The sequence below is a fragment of the Aedes aegypti genome, chromosome 2 (assembly GCF_002204515.2).
Source record: "Aedes aegypti strain LVP_AGWG chromosome 2, AaegL5.0 Primary Assembly, whole genome shotgun sequence".
Taxonomy (NCBI): Eukaryota; Metazoa; Arthropoda; class Insecta; order Diptera; family Culicidae; genus Aedes; species Aedes aegypti.
Window position 1 is genome coordinate 171,321,338 of NC_035108.1, and position 11,522 is coordinate 171,332,859.

Below are 11,522 nucleotides of genomic sequence, written 5' to 3' on the forward strand. Positions count from 1 at the left end.
TGGCTTATCTTTCTGACGAACGAACACTTCGTACGGACCCTTGGAAGACTCTGGGTAACATCCATGGGGTAAGACACTCCTTAATATTGGTATTAATATCCGTTAATACGGATTAATATATATTATTTTTATGATATCATCGAGATAGCCACGATTTGCCTAAAGACATCTGACAGAAGTATCTTGAATTTAAGTCAATGTAGAAGACTCATAAACAAGCGGCTAGGGATCGTAAATTGTATGTTTTGCGGATCTGACATACGGCCCGGAAATCGTAGAAAGATGTGGGGCATTGATGACAATGAAGCTTCACCGAATGTCATGCATCGTACAAGGTGCCAGCCTCTTTCTAGCCAGACCATATTTTGCTCAATATAGAGAATGGAGGTGAGGATGTTCTAATCACTGGATTCATTAGTGGTAGTATGGGGAATATCCTGGTCTGCGGAAACCTGTCAGGTATAGATTCTGATATTACTCCAACACATATGCTTCAGGAACATATTTTCTTTTCTTAATCTTCCTCTTATTGCCGACCACTTCCGTTGAACACTTATTCTTATGAATTAAGCTCTTCCCATCGCTATAATTTGTGCACTCCGTTCATCCGTTTAGGTTATTTTTATTAAGGGGACACGGGAGACCGTGTTATTTTCCCTATCTTTCGTCTCACTCTAACAATTATCATCAAAACTTTGTGGAAGCAAATCTCGAGTTTTAGTGAACCGATGAAGCTGAAAATTTATTAGGTTGTGCACTACATATATAGAATCATAGTGATACATTTTCGCATCGATATATGGAGTGGTTCTTGGGATTTGCTTCTTGAAATGGATAGGGTGATTATGATGACGTCCCGTGCGGCCTTAAGAACACAAAGCTACCATTTGGTTATGCCATGATTTCAATGAATACGAAATTTGTTTGAGTGGAGAAAATCTATGCGGGCTTCTCACGGCGGTATCTAGATTTAGCAAGGAGGTACATGAGACTCCCATAACATATTGAACATATTTTGGCTAAAAGGTAATTCTGATCCATTCACTCATCATGATATCATGACCATATGGATCTGAGACGAACTTGTTTATTGTCAGTTCGAGTTGTTTTTTCATATAAATAATCAATTTGCCTTGGCAACTCCGGCAACAGGCAAACAGCAAAACTCCATGAATACTTGATAATCTTCTTAATATCCATATTAATATCATTAATAAATATTAATATTTTAATACTGGATCTAGTGTCCTGCCCCATGGTAACATCTATGCCGTTTCGATTGCGGGGGCTTTGGTGTTGAGGTGGACTGGAGTGATGACGACGATGATGACGGTGGAGCAACGTAACTGGAAGACGGAGGCGTAGGCGGAGGAGGAACAAGAGGAGCAGCGTGAGCGGACAATGGCGGTACGGACAGAGAAGAGTCAGTAGAAGGAATCTGTGATTGCAAAATCGGCTGAACATGCTGAACATGACTATCCGGATCAGGAGGCTTGATCTTAGATGGATCCTCGCAGTGATCGCTATCTTGGTCCATGGCTCAATATGGAAGCTTAGCTTCCAGAGCGTCAAGCGTCAAACACTATCTGTTTCAGCAGTTGTTGTAGTCACTCAAAATAGAATGATCAGTCAAAAGGGTACTTATCTGCGAACCGAAAAACGAAGGTGGAAGGAAGATAGCACGAAAAATGAGATCCCAAGAATCACACGCTACTAGTATACACTTCTGTACTGAACCACAGCTGGATATAAAACACAACCATACTCGTCGAGAGGTGAGAAGCAACTGATATTTTATTAGTTATTATTCAACAAAAACAAAATGTAGGGTCTGTGCTGACCAGATAAGAATTGGTTTTCTAAAATCAAAATATGCAATGTAAACGATTATTAAATCAAACAAATTTATCACAGATGCTGGTTGAAATAGCCGATTGAAAAATAAAAAATATAAAAATATTTGATTGTTTGGAAAAGTACTAAGATTCAGTGCTGGGAATGGTAATAGTAGTAGGCTTGATTTTTTGCGAAAATCACGTGGCTCTCCAGTACAGTAGTTCCAAAAACGTGAATCTCATCAAGTAGCCTATGTTGGGTGCACGAATTTTCTAAATCATGAGTGTCATTGAAGGCTCCAAATGCGGGAAATGTAGCGGGAAATAGAACATTTTTCTACAGTAATTCTGGGTTGCCCTTAGCAACGGGTGTTTTGCTATTTACAAGGCTTTTTGCCTACAGCAGCGATGGGCGTGAGTTTCACTGGCTTCGCTGACTGTGATTGGCTTTGCTTGACTACTGTAGAGTGAATTTCCAGATTTTTCCCAACCCTGCTATGATTTGCATTATCAAAGTCGTGCCCATACTTTCTGGGACACCCTAAAGTGCAATTTGTCCCCAGGTTACGGAAGTAGTACATTTTCAAAAGATTTCAACAAACAACGAGATGAGTTTTGGAAGTTTGGAAGATTGAGCATAAACCATAGAGGATGGGTCACATAAGAAATGTCAGTATACATTTTACGAGCTGTTTGGATGTAAGTTTTTCATTACTTACATATGTAAAATTTGCACCTGTTCGGATTTGTTTGGATATTGGCATAGAAAATGACACTACGCTTGTTCAATTATCTGCATCTTGTTGTTTAATCATTATAGCGGTTATCATTTCTCAAAATAAACATGGTTTATTAGATAATAATGGAAGAAGATTACGGACCATTATGACACAAAGCTTGTCAGATAATATGGACAATCGAATACCCCCAGTTCAGAATCGATTGCTCCCTGTGGTATCTTGGGTTAAATTTACTCAGTCGTATTCAGCGCTGATCGGATTGAACAATGAGAGCAAAATTTCTGGGGGTGACATTAATATGCTATTATTTGTGAGATTTTTATTCAACATTTCTATACTAAATTAATTATTTACTTATTGGATTATTAAACATTAAAGAGCAATCACTGAAACCGATGGACAGAAACGGTTTCCAGCGGAGTTCAAATTTGGCGTCGGAACTTCAGCGTATCAAATCGAGGGAGCATGGAATGAAGACGGAAAAGGGGAATCTATTTGGGATCATCTGGTTCACAACCATCCCGAGAAGATCGCTGACCGCACAAATGGAGACGTCGCCTGTGACAGCTACCGAAATGTGAGTTCATGTGAAGAAATTTAAATGGTAACAGTCGATATAATAACAATGCCTTTGTAATTTTAGTATAAACGTGACGTGGAGATGCTCCGGGATTTGGGAGTCAGTATGTATCGCTTTTCAATCGCTTGGAGTCGGATCATGCCCACTGGTGTCGGTAATAACGTGAACAAGGCGGGGATTGCCTATTACAACAATCTGATCAACGAGTTGATCAAATATGATATTGAACCAATGGTTACGTTGTACCATTGGGATCTACCACAGCGCCTGCAGGAAATGGGAGGTTGGACCAATAGGGAAATTATCGAGCACTTCAGAGAATACGCCAAAGTCGCATTTGAGGAATTCGGAGATCGTGTCAAATGGTGGACAACGTTTAACGAGCCTTTGCAAACTTGCCTGTATTCCTATGAACATGATTCTATGGCACCTGGATACAACTTCCCTGGGATTCCTTGCTATCTGTGTAGCCACAATTTGCTTTTGTCGCATGCCGAAGCGGTTGAACTCTACAGAACTCAGTTTCAACCGACGCAAAATGGTATTCTTACTCTATGATCTTCTTAATTTGATAAGTAATGTGTTCTTCAAATTTATTTAGGAATCATCGGAATAACGGTTGACTCTTCATGGGCCGAGCCACGGAGCAATTCATCTGACGACCGTGAAGCTTCAGAATGGTCAATGCAATTCCACGTAAGTAACGCTTGTTATGTTCATTGAGCAAGGCGTCCTAACCGAATATCTTTCTGTCAGATTGGATGGTACATGCATCCAATTTACAGCAAAACCGGAAATTACCCACAAGTAATGATCGATCGTGTCAACATGCTCAGTGCTCAGCAAGGATTCCCTAATTCGCGACTACCCGAATTCACACCTGAGGAGATTACGAAACTTAAGGGCTCCTCCGACTTTTTCGGCATCAATACATACACAACATCGCTGGTGTACAAAAACGATGCCGACAATACTGCAAACTACAGAGTGCCATCTTTTGATCATGATCGCAACACTGTCGGTTACCAAGATCCAGCTTGGCCAGAAACTGGTTCCGGTTGGTTCAGAGTCTATCCAAAGGGGATGTACCATTTGTTAACGTGGATCCGGAATGAGTACGACAACCCACCGGTGTACATAACAGAAAACGGGGTCAGCGATCGAGGTGGAACCAAAGATATTGCTCGTATCAACTATTACAATCAGTATCTGAGTGCTGTATTGGATGCTATGGACGAAGGGAGCGATGTGAAAGGTTACGTTGCATGGAGTTTGATGGACAACTTTGAGTGGCGGGCTGGGCTGACCGAGCGTTTTGGATTGTACTACGTGGACTACAACGATCCAGACAGAAAGAGAATTGCCAAGAGCTCGGCAAAGGCGTATGCTAACATTATTAAAACTCGGTTGATAGATTTGGACTACATACCGGAGCCTGAAGTCTATATCCCTGACAATAATGACGCCATCAGTTTCGATGCTTCACGGGGTTTGATAACATTGGCATTTGGTTTTTATTGGATCTTTAGGTGTTATGCTTAAGAATGGACATGCGAAATTAAAACACATACGTTTATCGATAAGAGATTGCATGATTACACTATGATCAAGACTGCGTTATTATTAGTTCATTTATGTTTTAAATTTGACATGATTTGTCCTGATAAATCTTTATCAACACTATTTTGCTAATTCCCATATACATGGCTGTCCCTCTACATTCTCGGCTGCGACTTATACTATTCTTGTCATAGTGCACTTGATCAAGCCTTCTAGCTGGCTGTATTCCACGTCTTTTTTGGATGAGCAAACAGAGTTGTTTGGCAATCTTACAACATACCCTGCCAAGCGTACCCTTCTAGCCTTAGCCGCCTTAAGGATACTAGTTTCGCCATAAAATTAAACGAGTTCGCGATTAATTCTTTGCCACCACACAATGTTTTTCTGCACATCGGTATAGTTGATTCTAAGTACTAGTCGAACGGAAACTCTAGTAAAACTTGCTTGTAGATCTTCTTCCTGCATGGTACAACTCTCATGGTCATAGAACACCACCGTTTTTTTCAATTCCTTCAAATTTAAATATAAAATTAAATTAAGCTTTTATTAGCATTTTGTTCACAACATGTTACATTTTACGATTAGAAGCTTGTTTTTTTTAAGACAAAGTTTTGAGTTTCTGTTAATAAGTGGATTAAGACATTTTATATATTTGTTACATTTGGCTTGAATGCTCTCAATGTGACTTTTGAAAGTTAAACTTTTACCTAGCGTTAGCCCTAGATACTTAACTTCATCTGACCAATTTATTGAAACCCCTGTAATCGTTACAACATATCTACTTGAAGGTTTCAAATAATGTGCTTTGGTTTATGTGGAAGTTTTGGAAGCATTAGGAGAAATTTTCCATTTTTGGAAGTATGAGGAAATAATATTCGATCTTTTTTGCAATCTACTACAGATAACACACAGGCTTCGTCCTTTGGCGGAAAAGCCTGTGTCAAAAATGGAATTATCATTGATGTGGACCATCATTCAGCTTGAAATGACCTTTTGTAGCCAGCCCGGGCGATCCGTCTTAAAGCACGTAGCTTAAGCGCCACTCCACAAGGGAGACCACATGCCCAATATTGATTTGCCCGGTTGAGACTCTCCTGAGAGCGAGTCCATTGAATTTTCCCGAAAGGAATTTTACAGATCGCTTCAGCTGACTTACGAACCAAACGACCGAACGGGGTTCACCCTATTATCGGTACGCAACCACACAATCAAGAAGGCACTCAGAGACTCCGGTAAGAGAAGCACTCATTCTCAAAACGAGCCAACATATGCTGCCGCTCGCTCCTTCTCATCACGGGCAGACTCGTCGTTCGACGCACTACGCATCAACAAATAGGAAGCGGATTGAGTACCAATAGTCAAACTCAATAAGAGGACGGTCAACGGAAACTAAACACGCATAGGGACGGGCAATACATGAAATCAATCAAACATTTGGGAGTATTATGGTTATACACTGATTCAACGATTATTAACTTTAGACATGATATAGACGAATGAACATATTTATAGTTTCACATCATTTCCTATTTATTTCGAATACTATCATCTAATTTGCTTGTGTCTGTATGTGTTTGTTCTCATTAACCACTCCCTAGCATGTGTGCGATCTCTTTCCCTATTTGTCTATTCTGTGCTCATGTGATCTACGTGTTCTATGTCACCGACCAAAGCAGTGCATCTGCGGGCTAGTCTGCACTCCTGGTGACAATCGGATCGGGCGGCGGCAATTCGTCACGCACGCATCGTGATCCTCACTTCTCCCACTAGTAAGGCTGTAGTAGCGCATACTCTTCAGTCTGAAGTAGAGTTACATAGGGAAAGTGTACCAGTTATGGCCATAGTGGTTCCCTATTTGGCCATATGTGAAATTTCGATGACTTTCACATTTTTAATCTTTTTGAATGTTTTAACATCAAGATATCCTATATCTTATTAATAAAACACACAAAAAATTTCAAAATGTGGAGACGTTCAAGTTATCACGTATGGCGAAATAGGGAACCACTATGGCCATAACTGGTACACCTACCCTATTTCTCAGGAGCACATAAATGTACTGACGAGCCTTCAACCAAACCGTCTCTCAGCTCATCGGAATCCTAGTATGCTGCGCTAGACGGAGGCTCACGAAAATTCTAAAAGCGCGCGCTAGGTAATGTGCTCTCGGGGAGACTCGTCTCATGCGCTGCTCGGCGCTATGGCTCGCCATCGGTATCCAAGTCGTGAAACAACTGCCTAGTAACGAAGAACCTCTACAACTATCTTCGCCTCGTTATGCAGGTGTCTAGATGGCCTACATGATATGGTCGAAGACTCGCGATCCAAGTGTTACAATTTAAATCCTCGTTGAACTCTTTTAATTATTGCGCTGAATTTTAAACAGCACATGTGACGGAGCGCATGAGACCGCAGTGAGACACATCTCAAGCAAAATGAGGCGCACCAAAAAAGGTCTCACAATGTACTGTGCTCCCGTGCGCTGGCAAGCAAAGAGGCTCCTGCACCTAAGGCGACAGCTCGTGCACAGTAACTCTAGTCTGAAGACTCGACAAAAAACACTCCGAGGCGCCCTCACCGGACACCCCACTTCACTCCAAAAAAAGGTTCAAAGGTTGGCTTGACTCACCGAGTTCGTTGGCTTGCTTTACGCTGTCGTTAATCTGTGACCCAGGTCAGTGTCCTCGTCTAGACGCACGGCGATCTCCAATGGCGGTACTGTTGAATGACGCGCTTTTTCCCCGGAGCCGGGGTCTTGCAATGGCGGAGACGAACTTCACAGTCAGAAGGGTGGATTGCCCGACCTGCGAATTCCTGGAGGTCCCCTGACCTCCTTCGGTCGATTTGTTGATGGATCGGCCAACTTCCAGCTGGTTGGCGGTTGCTGGACAAAGATTTCGTCCGTAGGGGGTAAATCCACGCGCTTAGGTGCGGGTGAACTTGCTGCGAATAAACCAGCCTTACGGCTAAAACGAACACTGAGCACAACACTACATGGCACATATCGAGCACAATTACCTTTACTTCTTGACTTTCTATGTAATTCGAACACAATTTCTACACTGAGTTCTGTTTGATCTTTCGACCTTGACACTTGCTTTTCCCGGGGCAAGCGACAAGAGCAGGATCAAACATGTCGCGCGTCGGTCTCGTAAGTGAAAAAGTGGCGTGATCGGTGAGTTCGGTTGAAGAAAGTGAAAAAGTGCCGCGATCGGTTAGTTCTGTTTGATCCTTCGACCTTGACGCTTGCTCCTGGGCAGTGCGTCAGGAAAGCCCGAACAGTTTTTTTTTATTCTTTTTGGGTCGCGCGCCTATTTTTTTTTTCCTGAGTGCTTTTTTATAGCCGAGCAAACGAGTGAAGCCGAAAGTGGATTGTGGCTGCTCAGTCAAGGATAACGGATCAATTGGTGAGCTCGTTTCATGCTACTATTTCTAATCTATAAAATATGTATGACTGCACATTCAATCGTTACAATGGTGGGATGTAAATATGATTTTTCAACAAACTATGGATGGTTCGTCACTGTGAGTGTCGACACAAACTCTGATTCATGATTTTTTTATGTTTAACACTTTTTTTTCAGAACACCTCTTATATACCTTTATTTTTGTAATTAAAAAAACTTTGAATGGTTCGACACTACAAGTGTAGACTTGCGAAAGGTTCACTTTATTCAACAAACTTTGGATGGTTCGCCACTGTAAGTATCGGCATAAGAATAAGAGTGTTCTATGATGTCCCAACCAATCGAGTTTTTTGTTTCTTTTCAAATGAGTAAAATATAATAACACATGCTTTCGCCCTGTCAGCTGTAGGAATGTTACATTTAGGTATTTGTTCAACAAACTTTGAATGGTTCGTCACCTCAAGTGTCGGCATAATTTTCCTCTACATAGAAATTGTTCATATCAAATGAAAATATTATATTTACGTATAAGCATGTATATATCTCACAAATCATTGTTTATCATGGTCTAATCGCTTATCAAAGTGAATCCTATGACCCAACGATCCTCCCCATTAACAAACATCCCTCCCAGTAACCTTTGTGGAGATGCAGAGGCAAACACGGTCTCCAAAAAGCAAAGGTTACACACTAACATTCCTTCCCCCAATCCCACCTGACTGCAAGGACGTGGCCGGCGCCGTTATTGACCCTGTATAAATAGAGGCACTGAATTATGCACACTGAAGAAGATTATGGCCAATCCCAGCCGAACATCTAGTTGATTCTTTGTGCATTTTCACTGACTTCGGTCAATCACGGAATAGCAACCATTGATATGTGTAGTCAATCTAAGCTAAGCTAAGCTAAGCTAATTCGAACACAATTTCTACACTACGCACACTTTAAACAAACTATAGAACGAATAAATATTTAATTAATTAACATGCACTTAACGACACTTGAACAATCTTACTTTTCAAAGAAAATCAAACAAATTACAAACGCGCTCACTTCTTATTTGCAGGGTAGTCACGAACGAAATGAACGAATCTGTGACTCCTCAGATTAAGGAAAGTGAATCTCGGACAAACCGGAAATTCGTCATTTCCCGAAACTTCCTCGTACACATTCGTGACCATATAGCCACGAAGGATAACTCGGCACGATGGTAGTCCAACCTTTCGAAAAAACCGATAAGCCCTCCCTAGGAGAGATTCAGCAAAGAGTTCGCAATTCGCGATTGCCCACGCTAAGGGATTTCTTATAATTTGAATTTACTTATTCTACTGTACATTTACTATATTTACGTCTTAATTAGTATCCGCATTTGGACAATAATTACAAATATTATAACGGAATATATATATAAAAAAATATATACAAAAATCCTGACTGCTACACTTTTCCAAAATTTACTGATGGAGGAGAGCAAACTGATTGGAAGAAAATTAGGAGCTTCTGCAGAATTTTTGACCAGTTTTGAAACTGGTACAACCTTGACATTTTTTCTATTTGTCAGGAAAATAGATCTGAAAGCATTTGTTAAATATATCAAGTGGCGCGGGAAGTGGGTAGGACAGGTAGGACATGTACTAGGCACAAAAACATCTGGGTTGGACAGTCAAAGGATTGTCCTACTCACGATTCAACTAAAAAAAAGATCAGCAGAAACTAACTATATAACAACTGTTCTATATACATACAAGCTCGATCAACATCGTACTTATTCTTATGGAGGATGAGAGACACAATAAGGTTTTCATGATATTTTCTTGCCTACTAAAGCATTACGTGATTTTTGCATGACCCCCAAAAAGTTCTGACTCGTGAGAAGAACAATTGAGAATACCTATAGTAAAATTCCTGGGAATCTAACTGTAATAATAACTACAAGAAACGTTTTTTGTTGAACTCTTATTTTTGCAGAAATGTTGGAGCAATTCAAGCGAAATATTTGATAGAGTTTCTGCGCAATGAAACATTTTTCAAACATCTTTAGTTTCTCCTGAAAACTTTTGCGATTAGCCGGATCACTTCGGAGCAAAGAAAAAAAAACTACACAAGTTCACAGAATTACCTACACAGAATTAATTTACAGAGACTTCGTCTCTATTTCAATGCAAGTCTCTAAACAGTATCTTTTTTAAATTTTATTCAAGCCAAAATGGTCTCTAAAATCTTAAATTAATTAACTCATTACGCGTGGTAAAGATGGACAAATTATGGGTGAAATTATGAAAAATATCCACGTGCTCGGCTGGGATTTTTATCATAATTTAACTCAAAATTTGTCCATCTTTACCACGCCTAATGAGTTAATTAATTTAATAACCATGCGGATGGGATTACCGAACAGCTCAATATAAGTGTCAATTTATCTAAAATCTTATTTTCCTTATTCTGCTTGCATTGAATCCTGATGCAAAATTGTACAGGCTCCAAATAATTAATCCTTAAGAGACTATAACGAATTCAAGAGCCTCTTCAAGAAATTCGTCTCAGGTTCCCCGAGGAAAAGCTTCAGGGATTATCATAGAGATTTAATTAAAATACTTTTTCCTACAGGGTTCTCTTCACAAATTATTCTAAAGATTTCCCTACAACTTCCCCCATGAACTTTTGTAGTGATTTTTCAAAAGGTGCTTGGAAAAAAAATTCAAAAAATCTTTGAAATCTTCGGAAATTTTCTGATTCAAAATTTGTTTTCTAAAATTATCCTAGAATTTGTTACTCACGAAGATCTTCAAAAAACTTCTACGAAATTTCTTCCGAGCAAATCCACAATGGTTTATACCAGAGTGTTCAGAAACAATAACTTAAGATTTTTTACAAGAAACACTTCAAGAATTTCTCCAAATTCTCTCTTCAAGAATTTCTTCGGACAAATGTATATTTTTTAAAGGAATTTTCCAGCATTTCAACCAAGTATGACTCCTGCAGTTTTACCAAACAATTCTTAAAAAGTATCTCAAAAATTCCCATCTGATCTTCAAAATTTTATTAAAGGTTTTACACCAGTTTATACAACAGATTTTTTCCACTAATGCCTTCGATCAATCCAACAGAAATTTCTATAGAGATTCTGTCCAATGTTTTATGAGAAATTTCTTTAGAAATCCTGAGGAATACAATCCCGACTTTCGATTGATTTTTTTGATTATCTTAGCAAATCATCTAATAAATCTTTTGAAACTTTCACAAGAGGGTGACTTTAAAACTCAAAAGGTACTCTAGGATTTTCTTTAGAGATACTTCACGGCTTTATTTTCAGGAAAAAATTTCATGGCATTTCCCTTAAGATTCTGCTGGCAGAATTTTTGCAAAATATTTGCAAACCTTTGTCCTACCCATGGTTTTT

The 11,522-nt window shown here is 39.7% G+C and overlaps 1 protein-coding gene across 1 annotated transcript; it reads left to right on the forward strand.

Moving 5' to 3' along the window:
- Positions 1–2,742: 2,742 nt before the first annotated feature.
- Positions 2,743–4,738, forward strand: LOC5571710 (myrosinase 1). The gene is made up of 5 exons (XM_021843138.1): positions 2,743–2,885; positions 2,954–3,152; positions 3,219–3,696; positions 3,757–3,851; positions 3,912–4,738. Exons 1-5 carry the CDS (start codon positions 2,842–2,844, stop codon positions 4,695–4,697), a joined length of 1,602 nt encoding a protein of 533 aa, XP_021698830.1. The 5' UTR covers positions 2,743–2,841; the 3' UTR covers positions 4,698–4,738.
- The last annotated feature ends 6,784 nt before the right edge of the window (positions 4,739–11,522 follow it).